Below are 18,456 nucleotides of genomic sequence, written 5' to 3'. Positions count from 1 at the left end.
CTCTCCCAGCTGTTCTGGGCAGCCTCAGTTGCCAGTTCGAAGTATTTGGTCTTTTTCCTCTCATAAGCTTCAACATCATCTTTCCATGGTTCTGTCAAACTCACAGTGTATTCCAGCTTGGCTGCTGTAGAGAGAGGCCACGTCTGGCTGCACTGTTGTAACCACAATATCTGGGGCAACACAAGTCCATGTCCTTTTTCCAGTCCCCAGTAAAAGCAGAAGGTTTGCATCCTTTGATGTTACCCGGCGCTCTGGAGCTCCTGCTGGTACAGGTAGTGTGATGAGGGCATTTCCTGCCAGTTTTTGTGGGAAACTATTTGTGGTGGTTTGCCTCGGTTCCAAGATTGATGCTAGCTGTCTGAGAACGTGGTTATGCTGCCAAGTGGGTGAGGCTCATCGTGCATCCTGTTAAAATGCACCATGGTGATGGAGGTGATTTACAAAGGCACTGTTCAAAAAGCAGCATCTATTGGTGTTGTTGGTGCAAGCTGTTAACATGATGGTGTCCTAAAGTGGTTCAAACTGCTCAGTCTCACCTTTGCATCTACCATCAGCCACTGCTCCCATAATATTCAGTAATTATACATTTTTCACAGTGATGGAGCATCTGATAAGAAATGTCCTTGTTGTTGGCTCAGTCACTGTGTCATGTTGGGACAACTAATATTTTTTAAATGAATCTTGAATATTTTATTGGATTTCCTAACAAATAACAATTTGTATATTCAGATTTTAAATAAATATAAGAAAGAATAAGAAAAATTGAAGAAAAGGAAGCTAAAACAAAATATGCCACAAAAAACATGAGATAAAAAGCTGCACAGCAAATATAAAAAACTATAAATCTTTCTATGCAAACACTGACTGATGAAGAGATGTAGAACATGTCCTCAATGGGAATGTGGAGTAGCAGATGTCTGCCTTGCAGGAATCACTGTCTAAAGTATAACATTTAAAAATAAATCTTATTACATTTTTAAGCATTTAAAATCATATTGAATGATTTTGTTCAGACGCAACTTATCAGCAGCAACATTAAATAAATCAATATTCAATCCCTGAGCGCAGACTCGCAGGCATCCCGGGAAGCTCCACCAATCAGAGGCTTCGGGTTCAAACACGGAAGGAGGTGAGGTGTGTGCACGGAGCAGTAACATTACAAGACTAACAAAAATAAAGACAAATACAACCTAAACCTGCCTGAGAGGCTAAATTCAGAGAAAACAAGTCCCACCTCATGAACGCGCCTTGCCCAGCCACACTCACACACGGGAGCGCGCCCACCTGACAAACACCCCTCTCAGGGCTGTCTCCACGGCGACTGTCTCCCTGACGACACCTCTCAGTCTGCTCGTCCACGTCAGTCAGTGACAGGCGAGTGACTCCGCCCACTCGCCCCCACCTTCCCAGGTGTCCGCGGTTCGTTGTTATTTCCAGGTGAAGTGTGGGGAATCCGGCCGCGCGGAGTTATCGCGAGAATCAGGTGAGTGGGAAGGGAAGTGCAGAGAGACGAGCAGCTCCCGCAGCTCACCTGTGCGCAGGTAAACACCCGCAGGAAAGGAACGAAAGGAACAAAGAGAGACAAGTAAGTTCCCAGTGAGAGCGTGAGTGGTGTTGTGTTGAAGGACGGATGGGTTCTGTGTCTGTCCCCCGCTGTCTTCATGTTCTCTCCTGTCTCACCTGTCTCACCTGTCTCACCTGTCTCACCTGTCTCAGTCTTCCAGCGTCAGGATTCACCTGCTTTTCACCTGTACAGCGGTGGAACAACTCGCTGAAGGTTCTTCTAAGAGGTTCTAGTGGCCTTTTGGTTTCCACTCATCTACTTTTGTTCTGTAAGAAGTCTATATTGATCTACCAGGGGTTCCAGTCAACTACAGGGAGGTTCTGATAGTATCTGAGGGCTTCTCGGCTTCTGTGTGCTGGTGGTCTTTGAGGACGTTGTAGACGTCGTGGTCTATGGTTTTCACCGGTGAGCTTTTAGCTTCTCGTGGTCTTTCTGACTCCTCCCGTGTGACAGGAGTCTACTGGTCTACAAAGAGGTTGTCACGGTAACGCTCCTCAGTGTTAACGAGCTCTCATCAGAGGTTAATCAGCTCTGCTCTGATTGAGTTTGGGCTCGGGGCCTTTGATTGGTTAATCAGTAATTGGCCCAGGGTGAGGTTGTGAGGCGTTGTCATGGCGACAGAGATGATGCCATTGATTCAGGTCCAGTCGGGGCAGGGTCTGCTGGGAGAGTCAGCTGCTGCTGGGAAGGAAATGTGATTAAAACGGCCTTAATGAGCTCAGGAACCATTCAACTCTTCCTCCATTCACATTTATCTTCAGATCACTATCACCTGTCGATCAGCTCATCAGCTGATACATGACTGAGTCACAGCACTGCATCGCGTCACAGTGTGATGGCTACATCATCCTCAAGGAACAGAGAAACTCAGCACAGATAGATATAAACGTATATGTGCAATGTGATTGGCCACTAGAACCAATCCACAAATGAATGGAACCTAAAAGAGAGGTGACTAGAACCTGCGTAGACCCTCGTCACAGACCAGTGGGAACTTCTCAGAGACAAATTAACCATAAAACATAACTAGACACTTGTCAAAGTCCATCAGATCCTCCTCATCCTCCAGCCCCACCATGAGGTTGATGTTCTGCTGAAATATTTCAGCCACTGTCGGATGGATTGTGATGAGGTGGTTCAGACATTCATGCTCCCTCTGGGATGAACTGAAACATTAACTTTGACTTTTCATCAGGCCAGCATTTTAATTTTTCAGCCAAACTAACCCTCACAGAGTCGCTGGTGCAGCTTTAAACCAACAAAGAAATAATGACGTGAGTGAAAACAGAACCTCTTTTTGGGTGAAAACCACGGATCCTGGCCTTTAGATTCCTGCCACTGTCCTGAAACAGTGACAGCAGATTGAGGCAGCGGAGACCAGTTTGCCAACATGCCTCCTGCTGCAGCCAGCACATTCCTGACGCATGAGACAACGACACACCGCGGCCTGAACGTCTCATCCTCAGCTGAGCTGCAACACACTGACAAAGCTCGCCTTTAGCGGCGTGAATCATCAGAGGAACTCCACCGTGGCCTGCGGCTACAGCACAGATACCATAGTCACATTCATGACGCAAAATTTCATAAAACGCCCAAATAAAATGAAGATGAGTGAGTGCATATATACTCTTGTTGTTGTACAAAAAAAATCCAGTTTGGGCATCGAGGGATGGAGACTGGGTGGAGCTGACTGAGATGAACAAGCAAGAATCTAAAATACCTCTGCACCGATTAGTCACTAAATTGATTAGAAAATTAATCAGTTAAATCATTTTTAAAGCAAAAATACCAAAGAATTTCCAGTTCTATCTATTTAAATGTACAAATTTGCTGCTTTGTCATTTATTATTGAAAATGAAATATCTTTAGGTTTTCAGCTGTTGGTCAGACAAAACAAGAAAACATCACTTGGTCTTAAGTCTTAAGTTGGAGCCGTGCACCTGTCGAACGAGCCAAGATTTACTAACCAACAGTTTTATTTTTGATTTTAATAATTGATCATGAAGTCGATGAAATGTCAGAAGCTAGAAAAATATTCATCAGTTTCTCCAAGTCTGAAAGAAAACAGAGAAAAGACAATTTCTCATTGGAGAAGCTGAAAACCCTGAAAAATAAATACCTACATTATTAATTGATTATCTCTACTCAATTCAGCACAACAGACCTTTGACCTTTGGAAACTAAAGTGGATGTTTTCTTTTCTTTGTTTTTTCTTTTTTTAAAGACTAAATGATCAATCAAGATAAATCTGTTTTTTGAAAACAAGAAGCTGAAAGTTGTTGAAGTTTGCTCAGCTTGTGTGAGTTCAGATGTAGATAAGATGAGATGAAATGAGGCAAACAAAGAGCTCATTGACGGGGGTGTGACTGAATATCAGCAGGAAGGGTCAAATCTCAGAGTTTTCCAGAGAAACCCTGAATGGGCCGTTGATGCGTTAACCAACCATTTAATTTGTGTTTGCAGTGAGTAACCCCATCCCGTCCAATCTGAAGTCAGAGGCCAAGAAAGCCGCCAAGATCCTGCGAGACTTCACTGAAATCTCCAACAGGAACGGACCGGACAAACTCATCCCCCGTAAGAGAAGGCAAACTGTCCCGTCCTTCTTCACACTGTCTGTTAGAAATGCTGAAATATTAAGGTTATCAAGCCCTTTAAGGAAGGAAGGGATGATAGGAGAGGAAGAAGGGAAGGAACAGTGAAGAAATGGGCTGAATAGTACAATAATAATACAGTTTACATCTACAGCAGCTTTCAAAACAAAGCTAGAAATTGAGTAAATAGAAATTCAGGTAAATAAATTTCAGGTAAATTAAAGTTCAAAACTGAAATAAAATAGAATAAAAAAGAAAGAAATAAACACCCAGAAATGATTTTTTCAGCACATGTGTGATCAAGAAAATCTTAAAAGGAAAATTCAACATTCTGGGAAAAAGCAGTTTCCTCCTGTCTCTAGTCTTTATGCTAAGCTAACGTTCTGTGGGCTTCGCCGAGGGAGGACAACAAGTGAAGGGAAGAAGAGAGAAGTAAGAAAAGGATGTGAAGTGACGTGAGGATGAAATTGTGTGTAATGTTTATTTGAAGGTGTGTATTCAGTGAAATGTGTGTTTGTGTGTCGCAGCTCATGTGATAGCGAAGGCCGAGGGTCTGGCCATCATCTCCGTCATCAAGGCCGGCTTCATGATCACAGCCAGGGGGGGCAGCGGCATCGTCATCGCCAGGCTGTCCGACAGACGTAAGACCCTCTGCCTGTCTGCCTGCCTGTCTGCCTGCCTGTCTGTCTGCCTGTCTGCCTGCCTGTCTGCCTGCCTGCCTGTCTGCCTGTCTGCCTGTCTGTCTGTCTGTCTGTCTGTCTGCCTGTCTGCCTGTCTGTCTGCCTGCCTGTCTGCCTGCCTGTCTGCCTGCCTGTCTGTCTGTCTGCCTGTCTGCCTGTCTGTCTGCCTGTCTGCCTGTCTGTCTGTCTGTCTGTCTGTCTGTCTGTCTGCCTGTCTGCCTGTCTGTCTGCCTGTCTGTCTGCCTGTCTGTCTGCCTGTCTGTCTGTGCAGGAATCCCTTTTAAATCCTGCTGACCGGCAGCACAGCGAGCTCAGGGCTCAGTAAGATTCGCTGCTTCGTCTGCAGGTTCGGATCTTCATGAGTCCCACAGTGACCTTTTTGTTTTTCAGGACAGTTTGTGACATTTTTCTTTGCCGTGGTAACAAACAGACTCACGCCCTCAGATCTCCCTGCAGCATCATGAGCAGCAGTCATCTGATGTGTTGTGTGTTCAGTCGCAGATGTTAATTCCCTCGTCCGGTAGTGGCGGCTGTCACATTTCCACAGTGGGTGTCAGAGATCGTTGTCGGGCTAAAACCCAGTGAGGATCACACGGGCCGCGCTGGGCTGCTGCTGACGCCTCCGCCGCTCTGCAGACTCATTGTTGATTTTCTGGGCTTTTGGACCAAAGTCACAGTTCAGTGAATCTGGAAACAATGAATGAAATTTTGGTTTCACAGCCAAAAGGTTGTTTTACTGTCAAGCTTTCATTCGATTTTCAGTGAGATTTCAGCGGACTGTCAGAAAAGGAGTAAGTAGAGAAAAAGAAGTATGGAAGGAAACATGAGAGAAGTGAAATGAAGAAGGAAGCCTTGGATTTGTTGATTATTATCCAGAACAGTGGTTTGTTCTATTTAAAAAATGTCCATCACAATGTTGTGGAGTCGAATGTGACATCAAACGATATAAGATTTTCTATGAGGGAGAAGCAACAAGCTGGAACCATCACTTTTGGCATTTTGCATGAAAAATGACACAATCAAAGATCACAATAGTTGGAGATCAATATAAAGTCGATTAACTGAAGGATTAATTGGCGAATTGTTGCAGGTCTGCTCTCTGAATAATCCCAGATTAAACACATTATAAATCTTTATTCATGAGAAGCGAAATCTCAACAAAAAGCTGATGTTGAGATTTTTTCTCATGTATGCGGACACGTCCTACCTCTGTAGAAAAGAAGAAAATACACTGATCTTGACCTTTGACACATACAGGATACATCTGGCTGCTTTTAACCCTTAATATAACTATTACTATATAATAAGACTATTCCTTTGTGTGTTCTTATTTATAACTTCAAAATAAATCAAACATCCATCTGTCATCTCCAAACTAAATCCTTCATTAACATGTCTTTTTTCTCTTGTGTGTTTTTGTGTGTTTAGGTTGGTCCGCACCTTCTGCCATCGGCATTGCTGGTCTGGGAGGAGGCTTTGAGATCGGGGTGGAGGTGGGTGAAGAAATATAACGTTCACATCGCACTTTTCACACCGTGTTATGTGTTGCAGCGAATTGTTTTTGTTTTAGTTCAAAGATTGTGAATGCACCAGTTTCCATCAGGTGACCGTCAGACCTCAGATGTCAGATTGTCTTGAATGCACCAGCATGGAAGAGTTTCCTCTAAAAGCTTCCACCTATCAAACCCCTCTCAGGTGTCAGACCTGGTGATCATCCTGAACCAGCGCAGGGCCATTGAGGCGTTCACCAAGGGCGGGAACCTGACGCTGGGCGGGAACGTCACAGTCGCCGTGGGACCTATGGGCAGGTGAGGACCTGCACACTCACTCTCTGTCTGACTCTTAATTGCATTTAATCTTTAGTTTGGATTTAAATTATAGTTTAGGTTTTAATATTTTATTATGCCGTGAGATTTATGAGACGTTTAATGACAGTTGTTTGTGTTTCGAGGCCTGGAGCAGAAACACAAACTCATTCAGCCTCTGTTAAAGCTCAGTGGCAGCTACAAAAGCAGATGTGATTTACTTTTGAGGTTAATGTGATTGATGTGTTTGATGTTAATTTTAGAATTATCAGGTCAGTGTTGTTTCAGGGTAGTTTGACAGGTTTTGGCGCGTGTTGGCAGGTGTGTGTGGGCGTGGTCAGGTATTTGACCAACAGGTAAATGGTGACATCACTGCCAGAATGGCAGTCATTCTGTCTGTTCCAGCTGAATGACTGAGTTGCAACGAACCATTAATCTTAGAGTATAAACAGAAAACTGCAGCGTCATTCAGCGCATATACAACTACACTTACGCATTTGTGCCACAGGCTTGTTCTGTCATTGACGTGCTTCTACACCCGTGCTCTTCAGTGTTTGTCTGTAATAGTGGTATTTTTGAGGACCCAGGATTCTGCCCTGTGGAACACCACGCAGATAATGACCCTCTCTCTGTTCCCAGGAATGTGGAGGCAGATGTGGCTCTGCGTAGCACTGCAGCGGTTTTCACCTACTGCAGGTCCAGAGGTTTGTTTGCTGGTATTTCACTGGAGGGATCCTACCTGATCGAACGCAAAGACACCAACCGCAAGTGCGTAGGACGGCGGTCTACCTGCCTGTCTCCACGTTTGAACTCAAAACCATCCAAATATCATTGAGTCTGTTTATTGTTGTTTGTTGGATCATAAATTATCTGCTGTAGTGAGTATTTTCATGTGCATGTTTGCAGGTTTTACTCCCAGGAAATCCGTGCGTCAGCCATTTTGAACGGTGATGTGGAGCCGCCGTCAGAGTGCTACGACCTTTACCACATCCTGGACGACTACACTGAGGCCTACACCACAGACTGGACCAACAAGAACATGCGTCCAAAGGTAAGCGACCTCATGTATCCCATTCACTGGGACTCAAGGATGAACTGATTAGATTTTGGTCGTTAAAGGTCAAAGGTCATTGTGGTTTACGAAGGTTGATTTACAACTATAAACATTGGAATTATTTGTGATCATCACTTTATAAGCTCAGAATCATTTTGACCCTAATTTGAGCCCATACACTTTTCACTCTTAATTGTTCTAATTTTTTGCACTTTACAATATTAAAATATTTTGCTCATTCACCACTGTTATGGCTCCATTCAGCTTTTTTCATCCTTTTTAACATTTTTTTAATGTATTTAGCTTTTTTCCTGGATATATTTACAATGAAAGTTTATGGAGGAAACTCTCTCAGCTTGTTTTCAGTTACAGACTTCATTCACACTTTAAATGCTTTCACCAGATGTTGATCACGGAAACTTCCACTACTTTTTGACATCTGTTCAGAAATTTCAGTTTACATTTTGTGCATTTCCTTCAGGCTTTCTCAGGTATTTATTGTAGTTGTAGTAGTTTTCATCGTATTATTGTAGTTGGTCCTGAAATCTCTTTGTTTCTCTCTCAGCAGTCGTCTGGTCCTCCATCCAGACCTCCAGCGCCGCCTCAGCAGAGACCAGCAACCAGCTACCAGAGACCAGCAGCCGACACTGGTGAAACCTTCACTGAAAAACAACTTGTTTTTATGATATTTGTAATGTCTGATGAAACAGTGTGCAATGATCTGTGTGTTTTCAGGTGCGCGATCAGGCACAGGAGGCAAACACGTGCTCTATCCAAGCCTCTCTGTCTATAAATCTGAGTCCTCAGGTGAGTTTCCTGCATCTCCTCCCCGTCACGACAGTCTCCCTCACTGCCTTCTTTTTTCCTTTATTCCTTCTTTGTCTCCTCTTTCTTCTTCTCTTATTTTCCTTCACTACTACCTCATTTCTTTTTTTTTTTTATTTTTACATTTTACCTTCTTTCCTTCACTATCCCTACATTCCCTCCTTACCTCCTATTCCTCCTTTTCATACTTATCTTTCCTACTTTACCTCCTACATTCCACCACCACGACATCCTCACTGTCTTCTTTCCTTCTTTGTCTCTTTTTCCATCTCCTCCTTTCCTCCCTTTCCTCTTTCTTTTACTTCTTTGCCTCCACTTTTTCTTCTCTTCCTTGTCTCTCTTTTACCACCTTGTTTCCTTCTTCACTTCCTGCCTCAATTCTTTTCCTTATTTCTTTCATTACTCCCTCACCACCTCCCATATTCCCTACATCCTTTACCACATCCTTCTCCTTTGATTGATGACAGATGATGAGGTCAGTGTTTTCATTTCACACACATGTTGGATGTGAGGATGAAAGTTAATGTGTCTGTGTGTGTGTGTGTGTGTGTGTGTGTGTGTACTCAGGTCTGTTATTAACTTGTAACCTTGATGAAGCAGCCAATATCAACAGCCGACCCATTAATAACCCTGTGTGTGTGTGACCTGTGCATTAACTGGGCAGATTCGTCCTGTGTTCATCTCTCAGTGTTGTGAGTGGAGTCACTTTCGAGGCTGCAGCTCCCTCTAGTGTTCACAGTTCTCAGAGTTCTGGTCCAGCTCTAAACTGATGTTTTCTTTCTGTTCCAGGTCAGTTTGCCAAAAGAAACTCTCAGGACTATGGTGTGATAATACTTTATATGCCATATTACATTATAATAATTTAGCATGTGGTTTGATCAAATCACTGCTACAGTACAAGTATTGTTTTTAATTGGTTTCATTTAAAATACTTTTTTTTTTTTCCTCCTAGGTGGGGGAGCGTCAGTGGGCGGAGCCAGTGGACAGCTGGTTGTCACGGCGACCCACCCATTCACAGGGCAGCAGCCCGGCGACCTGAGCTTTGTCCCCGGCGACCGAATCACTGTTATCACCAAGACTGAGTCCCAGTACGACTGGTGGGAGGGACAACTGGACGACGGGCGGGTCGGGATCTTCCCCGCCAACTTTGTTTCGTACTGATGCTCCACCCTGGTTGTCTTTGGAGGGACTGCAGCTAAACAACATTCTCTACGGGAAGCAGGAGGGATCAAGAGTAAAAATATTACAGGTTTGGGTAATGCTTCATTTTAGAGCTGCAACAATTTGTCGATGAATGGACTGTTAATCTGCAACTACTTTCAGAATCAGTTGAACCGTTGCAGTATCTTTTTCCAACCGAAACCTCCAGATGTTTTGTGAAAACAAGACATTTAAGAAGTCAACTTCCTGTGCTCTGGGATACTCTCAGATATTTCTTGCTGTTTTCTGATGTTTCTTAGACAAAACCATGAATCGATCTATTGAGAAAATAATCAGCAGATTAAATGATAATGAAAACAGTCAATAGTTGCAGCAGTAATTACTGTTTTGTAATTTATACATTTCCAAGAAAGTTTAGCTTAGAGCTTCTGTAGCTTTTAACAGAAAATAGTAGCAAGGTTTCAAGGTTCCAGACCCTGAATTCAGCACTTGGAAGGTCTCATAATCCACCAATTTAAATGAATGAATAAAGAAAATTATATAATAGTAATAATAATAATGATGTCTGAACCAACCAATTAATATTGAACTGTGCTGGAGTGTTGGAAGTCATCAGTGATGGTAATGGTGGGTTTACTACAGAATTTTACCCAAAATATCAAACACCACTTTGCTGTCTTTTCCTTTCAGATTAAAACTGACGAAAACAAACAGACAAAAAGTTTGTCTCCATTTATTACCAAAATAAAATTGCGCTGTCACCGGTGAAAGCACTTTTTTAAGCAGATGCAGGTAGTTTTACTTTGAAAAAACTTGGGGGGAGGGGTCTTCAATTTAGCAGACGCATTAAACTTTCAAGTACAGACTTTTTCTTCACTGTGTGCTCAGTATTTAAAGATTAACGTTTGGGATCTGTCAATGTCTCTACCTTTAAAATGTAAATAGGATGTGGGTGGTGTTAATTATTAATTATATTCTGACACTTATCTCTGTTCATAGTTTATATATAATGAAAAAGATTTTTTAAGCCAACAGTAGGATTATTTTGTCAGTTTAGTATGATTAAAATAATCGTGGTGTTTTTGGGACTGTTTTTACATAAATCAGATTCTGTATGAGGATAATAAATAAATCTATATGAAACTATTTCTGGCATTTATGAATATTTTGTCCATTTTGTCAAAGAAATTCATCCTAAAAAATTCTGAAAACAATAACAAGAAATATCTGTCTTAATTGACTGTCCATCACTAAACTTTGACTCTGATCCAGGGGCCTTTTGTCCCGGGCCCCTTCAGTGTCACTGCTTCTGTAGTTACCGCTCTCTGCCAGCAGAGGGCAGAGTGATGCATAGTTAAAAGTGGCGCAGTAAGGTGCCGCTGACAGGGACCATGCTCCTGCATCATGAATACTTTTACTTTTGATGAATCGAGTTCAGTTTTCTGATGATACTTTTACTTTTACTTACAGACCTGGAACAGAGGGAACCAGCCAGCCTGGCTCTGTCCAACACAAACAAAATCCCCAAAGCTCACTGGTCAACACATTATTATCTCTGCAAATGTAAAATCAACAATTATCCCCTTAAATTCCATAAATATCAGGACAGTCAATGAATATTTATTCTAATGCTGAATCGTAACCTCTGCTCTGATAAATGATGAAGAGGAGGAAGACTGTGTTTCAGCTCAGTTTATTTCCACAGTGATGAAAACAGAACAAAGTGACAAGAAAAATACAAAATGAGAAAAAAACACTGGAGTTCTTTCAAGTCTAAAAAAACCTCAATCTGATTCTGTAAAGTATAAATGTGGCTTCACCGTTTTCTCCCCAACACAAACTCACACACAGACACTTCAATGCTCCCTCAGTTTTTTGGTCTTTAATTTAAACCAGAACTAAATACAAACAAAATTTCACCGTGATCATTACAGTCAAAACAAACTAAGACTCAGACTGTGTGTGTGCATATCAGTCCTGTGTGTGTGTTCGGTGTGTGCGTGTCATCTTTCTCAGCAGGGAGGATCTCTCTTTTCCTGGTTTGGCAGCTGACCAGCTTCCTGGAAACACACACATAAATCATTGTAACGATTCACTTTGCAGCTGTTAATGTGTGTGTGTGTGTGTGTGTGTGTGTGTGTAATACATTTTCTTTCTTGCAGATTTAAAGGTAGTTGATCTTTCAATGCTTTATAAATATGTAACCTTCTGGTTTAAGGTGTTAAAAAATTATAATTGTGAGGCTGCAACGTGACTGAAAATCTCTGGCAACAGTAGCTGCAGCAGCTCGATCAGTAGCTCCACGTGCTGTAGTTCTTGCATAATTATCAGAATATGTCAGCAGTTTTTCAAAGCACAAACTCAGAGAAAAGACAACTGGGGGACACTGAGGAGAAAGAAGAGCATAGTGGCTCAAAGTTATCAATAACAACAGTAACTTCTTCAAAAAGGACGACGTCTTGGCTCAAAGTGTTAGAAGAGTTTTGAGAGTAGTCGACTTAATTCTGAATTACATCAGAAAAAAAGAGCAAAAAATAAATTTCTATGGATCATAAAAACATCTTTTAGAAAATTGGAAGTTTAAAAAAATATATATATCGTATAAGTGTGAGTGAATTTTGGACACTGACACTGAGACTAAAATGACCTGTGGTCTCGATGTTTAAACCCTGGAGTCCAGAGTCATTTTGGTTAATCTTTGCCTTTTTTTCTGTGTTAATTTTTGTCAAACACTTTTTAAACTGTCCTTCCACGGACCATAGTACAGTGTATTTATATGTAATCTGTCTTTGTGTCTATGCATGCCTGCAGATCTTTCAGATCTTGCAGATGGTTCCCAGTTTTTTTATGGTCTGCAGACATGAATGAGATACTGTGTGAAAGCTCCACATCAGTACTTTGAACCTGTTTTCTCAGCTTGCCTCTACATGTTACACAAACAGTTAGGTACTATGAATAAAACCTGTCAGACCTCCTCCTACCCATCCATCCCCAGACCCCAGCCATTGCCACATCACAAACTAAATGAATTTCTGTTGCTGTAGAGTCACAGACAGAGATGAAATGCTGTGAGTTTACTCAGGTGGAGGAACTCTGCAGCTGTTGGCTCATGGTCTGACCCTGTCTTAATGATTTGTTGTGATCATCGTTCACTCAGATATTTCAAAACACTGGTCTGATGCTTCAAGACGATGTGCTGATGCTGCTGACTGACTGTCAGACTCATTTTTTCAGCCTCGGTGGACACAACTTGGATAAAAATGTGAGATTTTTTTCAGTTGGAATCTGAACTGATTTTGTTCATGAAGTTTTCAAGTGTTCAGACTGACTACATGTGTGTTTCTCACCGTGTCCTCCAAAGGGCGTCCATGCCGGGTGGCCGGGGCTTAGGCTGCCTGTCACAGTCCTCCACGGTATCAGGAAGCGGCACACCGCTGGTCTCCGGCAGCAACAGGCACAGGCCACAACCTACGATTGGTCCACTGCTGTACATGACCATGGCAGCCAATGAGATCGCCCCGTTTGGGTGAGAGGGAACGAGAGTGTTGACCAGACAGCCGAGGCGGAAACACAGGTTGACCAGGGATACACACCGCTGCCTGGATCATATTGACACTGATCAGTTTATATTTGTTTTGAAGTGTGTGTGTGTGTGTGTGTGTGTGTGTGTTGTTGTTGTTGTGTACCTGACCACAGTGGGGAACAGCTCGATACTGTACAGTGTAGAGATGAAGATGGCAGCCAGGATGCAGAGTTTTCCCAGCAGAGCCAGACTCATCACCAGCATTGGCTCCCCTACACATACAGTAAATATTACCTATTAATACCTGATCGCTAATCAATAACAAGTCAGTTAGGAGTCTTCTGTTACTCCTTAGAGAACCAACTGAACTTATGGAGTAAAATTAACTTTTGAGGATTGATTAAAAAACACAGCATGTGAGCAACTATTGATTATTTTCATTACCAATGAATCTGCTGATAATTATTTCATTAATGGATTAATTGTTGAATCCAAAGGTGTTCAGTTTACACTGATATAGGCAGAGACACTTTTAAGTCACTCTTTTCTGACACAGTAAACACCAAATCGATTGATGGAGAAAATAAGTGGCAGCCCTACTAATTTGCTGAACTACCAGTTAGATCTGCTCGAGCAGAGGAAGTCGACCTCCAGACATTTGTCAACATTTCCTGAGAAATTGAGAGGTTCTCTAGGTTTGGTCACAGGATCGGTCAGTCCTCTAACCACTTCTCCTCACCGTGGTATCTGGACAGCAGCAACGACGAGAAGCAGGCCGCTCCGCTCAGGAACAGAGCGAGCATGCTGATTGGTCGTCGCCCCAGGCGAACCAGAGGGACAAGGAGGCAGGGAGATTCTGATAGGCCGGAGAAGAACTGGGCGGAGAACACCCCGACACCAAACGAGCCAATGTTCATACAGATGCCGAAGTACGTTAACGCTGATGCTGCGCTGCAGGAGAAACACAGGTAATCATGTTTCACTGCACATGTGCACATTGACCACACTACACAACTAAAGCTTCAGCAGTGACACTGAAAACTCATCAAGCTGCACTCATTGATCTATTAGTCCATCTTGTTGTTGTTGTTGTCAGTGTTTTTAACAGCAAAGTTATAACACAACCAAAAGGAGGATCAAAGGTCAAAGGTCCCCTGACATCTGACCTCTGACCATTGTAAGTCTCCAAACACAAACCTTTTCTTTTTGATGAAACTGAAATATTACAACTTTATCCCTCAGATATTATAAGTTCAAACTCAAAATGTTTTGAGTTCACTCTCAAAATATTATTCTATTCTCCATTTATTAATAATCAATTAATAATCAATTAAATTATTTTCTAATTCTGTTGTAAAGCTCTTAAGATTAGAAGCATTATTTGTGTTATTATTTGTATTCATTGTATTTTATTTCTTGACACACAAACCTGTGTGTTACCTCAGGTAGCTCATGATAAACAGTCGCAGCAGGACGGTCGGGTGTCTCAGGTGAATCATGTCACTGGGGGCGTGGCCTCCAGGTGGTTCCTCCTTCTGAGCCTCTGTGGATTTCTGCAGGTCAGACAAGGCCGAGTCCAGCAGCTGCACACACACAAACACAGCTAACGTGGATGGAGATCTGTGGCTCAGAAGACTCTGATACACACACAAGACGGTCACTGTTGGTTCGGGTCTCTATGAGATTTGATGACAGTAAGACAAATATAAAGTGTCATAGTTGAATTGAAACTGAGTGTCTGTGTTTTTGTGTGTTTACCAGGTCCAGACACTGTTTGTCTGCAGGGCTGTTGTTACGGTAACGGTCTAAGACATCTGTCCTCCTCCTTAGCAACAACCAGCGAGGAGACTCTGGGATCGAACTTGACAAACAAACAGAAACACTCCTGTAAACCACGTCCTGCTGCCTTCCAGAGACTGTGTAAAACAGACAGGTGTGTGCACCTACATGTACAGCGGCAGACAGACGAGCTGCGGCAGAGCCAGTGACAGGTGGAGGTGTATCCAAGTTGGGCTGAGCCAGGCCAGAGGAGCTCCAGCCATCGTCCCCAGACTGAAGCAGAACGGCAGGAAGGCCGGCGGCCAGAGCCGAGCGGCCGGGGCGGTCCACTCCACTGCTGCAACGCAAACACAACCAGTTTGGTTTTAACTGTTGAGGCCACGGCTGACGTGCCTTAAAGGTCAGTTCATCCAAACTGGACAGAAACATAAGGGGCTAAAACACAGAGCCTGACTGATGCTGGATTTTGAGGCAAATTGTGATAACGATATGTGATAAAGATTTACTGGACCAGCACGTATTTGTTTTTCATTATAAACTCCATATTTTTGATATGGATTCCTTAAATTGAATAAAATTTCACTTTACAAAACTACAAACTATGTAAAGGAGAAACTTTCTGATGAGATGCAACCATTAAGTTAATTAGTTCATTAGTTGACAACAACTGTTATGATAATTTATTATAATCTTTGTCATTTTTTAAGTAAAATGACAAAAGTTGTCTGGTTTCAGGTTTTTACATATGAGGATATGATACTTCTCGTCATATAATCACAGTAAACTGAATATCTACTGCTCAGACTTCTGACACTTTACAGACAAAATAATTAATGGAGAAAATAATCATTAGATTAATTGATTGCGAAAGTAATTGTTAGTTTCAGCCCTAGGTTTTTTTGTCTTGTTGCTTTTCATCCAATGACGATGTATTTGTGACAAACCTGTAAAATCACACTAGCAATGTGATGTATCTGCAGAGGCTGGGAAATTATTGTTTAAGCTTTCAGTATCTGTAATGGTCACTGAAGAAAACTCTGACTTTCCCTCTGGAAAGCCTTGAGATTTCAGTGACTCCATCCCCTTTCCTCTAGCTACACTCTCAAGGCAAACTTTACATTTTAGCTCCACTGCTGGGAGGACTCTAAAAATAGATAAATCCTCAGGATGTTGTCCTTTCCTTTAATGTTGTAGGGTGTAATGAACCTGCTGCCTCCAAGAGCCTGTCAGTCCTCTCACAAATCTCAAACCAGATCTCAGCAGTGGTCAGACATCAGAGAGCTGCTGGAAGCCATCTTGCTTCATTACCACTCAGCCTGGTCAGCATGACTTTATCTGGGACACGTGTTCTTTATCAGCCGTGTGAGTGAATGTGTCCCACCGTGGTCCAATAAAACTCACAAGACAACCAGTCAACCACAACTCACTGGGGCTAGTTTGGTTCTTTCATAAAAAAGCCTTCAATCAAAGAAGTTACAGTAAACACCACACTTTGTTCTGAAGCAAAGGAGGGACAAATAAGAGGGAAGTTAAGAAATGAGGAAATAAAATGGATGGAAGTGAAATATCCTTTTCATGCATCTTTCACTTCAATATTTTACACTTCAGTTTTCAGTCTCTTGTGTTGTGTGTGTTGTTGTTACCCAGGCTGAAGGAGCAGATGTTGATGCAGCAGCAGCAGACGCCTGTCAGGCAGCGAACGGCGAGGAAGAGGAGCGGCTGAGGAAGCACGGCGGGCACGAGGCCACAAAAAGCGTGCATGCACACACACACCAGCAGCACCGGACGCTTCCCATACCTGCACACACAACACAGGAGCATATTAACGAGGTGTGTGTTTAGCGTTGTTACAGTGAATGACAACTGAACATTATGTGTTAAATACCGGTCAGAGATTGCTCCTCCAATCAGAGATCCCAGCAGCAGGCCAACCATGAAGAGAGTCTGACCATAGGACAACCAGCCTGTCCAACCACACACTGACTGACACACACACACACACCGACACACACACCGACACATACACAAAAAAATAAATTACTAAAGACAGACTGTTATCCCCCAAACAAATGGTCCAGTCCTCTGTGCCCTGGGGCAAAATATGCTCTTGGGCCCCTGCAGACCACACCACCCAACCTCTGTGCAGCGTGCACACTCCAAATTTCTGCAAAGTACAGATAAACAGCTTTTTTTTATCAGAGAGACCGGTTTTGCTGTTATGTTCTGTGTGTAATTTAATTTGTGATAATTTGAAAAACATCTTCATTGGGATACATGCACTATAAAGTAAAGAAATACAGAAAACACACATATTTACATGTTGTATCTTATGGAAAAATGAGAGGAGCCATTGACCAACACAGCATTTCAAACATCCCGTCCCTATAGTGGCGTTGCAAGGTTATTATTTTCTATGTAGAGAATTCTGAACATTATTTTCTCGAATAATCAATTCAGTGTGATGAAATGTCAAAAAAGTGAAAAATGCACTTTGCAATGTCCAAGATGTGGTCCTCAAACTTCATTGTGAATAGTCACATTTGAGAAGCTGCACTGGAAACTGCTTGTTTGGCATCGTGCTTGAAAAATGACAGAAATGTTTAATAATCAAAACAGTTGCTAGCTTGTTAACCAACAAAACACATGTTAATTAGCCAGTTTCCTCTTTTAATTTAAGATGCTAGCAGTTTGTTCCTAGTCCCTGTGCTAAGCTAGGCTAGGCTAGGCTAGGCTAGGCTAGGCTAGGCTGTCTTCTCTGGCTAACGAAGATTTCGTAAGAATATTTATCTTTTCCTCTAATCTTTGACAGGAGCAGTTAATTAACAGCTTTAGGTTGCTCATTAACGCCGTTAATCTGAGTCATCTGTTGTGTTTTGAATCACATAACTTCACTATTTAAACACGAACACACAGATATTCACAGCATATGAACCATTAAACATGAGTCAGTAGAAATCCCCGCTCACGTCTCGGCTTCTGCTCCAATCAGCTTCGCCCCCGGAACCTTCCCCCGGCTGTGATTGGTTGCTCTCCGCGCTCCACGGCGGCGTTGCGCGCAGAGTGTCGTTGCCATGGCGACAGGCGGCGGTGATGGCCGCCGTGAAAATGTCGAGGAAGAAGAGGAAGGAGTTGAAGACGAAGACGAGGGAGAGACGCCAGTAGACGGAGAACTGCAGCGGAGACATCGCCCCTCTCTCTTCTCTTTCCAAGTTCTGTTGTTGTTGTTGTTTTTCACGTCCTCAGGTTGTTTTTTTTGGAAGAAAAAACAAAGTTTTCAGGAGCTGCCCATCCTGGACCGTTTCCCCCCGAGCCCTGGACTCTGTCTGCGGGACAACAGCTGCTGCTGTCACCGGGACACTTGTTGACCTGCCAGGCAGAGACAGGCAGAGACAGACGGAGACAGACGGAGACAGAAGGTTCAAATTTACTGTGAACTTTCATCCACTAGGTTTCCCCGCCTTTTCTCCTAATAAG

General features: G+C 42.8%; 2 protein-coding genes across 3 annotated transcripts; one reads left to right on the top strand and one right to left on the bottom strand.

Moving 5' to 3' along the window:
- The first annotated feature begins 1,593 nt into the window (after positions 1-1,593).
- sh3yl1 (SH3 and SYLF domain containing 1) lies at positions 1,594-10,826 on the top strand. The gene is given in 11 exon segments (XM_071479641.1): positions 1,594-1,790; positions 4,028-4,138; positions 4,683-4,796; positions 6,264-6,328; positions 6,531-6,643; positions 7,280-7,408; positions 7,547-7,691; positions 8,263-8,321; positions 8,323-8,370; positions 9,325-9,341; positions 9,472-10,826. Coding segments are annotated over 11 exon segments (1,170 nt in total). The 5' UTR covers positions 1,594-1,630; the 3' UTR covers positions 9,681-10,826.
- A 531-nt stretch (positions 10,827-11,357) lies between these two features.
- LOC139622365 (solute carrier family 22 member 13) lies at positions 11,358-18,167 on the bottom strand. 2 transcript variants are annotated; one of them, XM_071479628.1, is made up of 10 exons: positions 17,949-18,167; positions 16,868-16,965; positions 16,626-16,780; positions 15,151-15,319; positions 14,962-15,064; positions 14,644-14,786; positions 13,943-14,154; positions 13,367-13,475; positions 13,028-13,279; positions 11,358-11,740 (listed from the first exon to the last, which is right to left on the bottom strand). In XM_071479628.1, the coding sequence occupies exons 1-10, from the start codon at positions 18,165-18,167 to the stop codon at positions 11,632-11,634; spliced, it is 1,569 nt and encodes a 522-aa protein (XP_071335729.1). In that variant the 3' UTR covers positions 11,358-11,631. The 2 variants fall into 2 exon arrangements, with proteins under 2 accessions (XP_071335729.1, XP_071335730.1); XM_071479629.1 differs by having other exon boundaries at positions 16,868-16,961; positions 17,949-18,089.
- Between the last annotated feature and the right edge of the window lie 289 nt (positions 18,168-18,456).

Source organism: Trachinotus anak, unplaced genomic scaffold (genome assembly GCF_046630095.1).
Source record: "Trachinotus anak isolate AG129_WGS33_773 ecotype Australia unplaced genomic scaffold, CSIRO_AGI_Tana_v1 ptg000006l, whole genome shotgun sequence".
NCBI lineage: Eukaryota > Metazoa > Chordata > Actinopteri > Carangiformes > Carangidae > Trachinotus > Trachinotus anak.
This window is presented reverse-complemented; position numbering and strand designations above follow the sequence as displayed.

Coding starts and splice junctions, on each gene's coding strand:
- LOC139622365 (XM_071479628.1), bottom strand. CDS start 18,167: ATGTCTCCGCTGCAGTTCTCCGTCTACTGGCGTCTCTCCCTCGTCTTC. Junction 16,966..17,948: donor ATTGGAGCAGAAGCCGAGAC/GTGAGCGGGGAT, acceptor TGTGTGTGTCAG/TCAGTGTGTGGTTGGACAGG. Junction 14,787..14,961: donor ACAAACAGTGTCTGGACCTG/GTAAACACACAA, acceptor GTGTGTGTGCAG/CTGCTGGACTCGGCCTTGTC.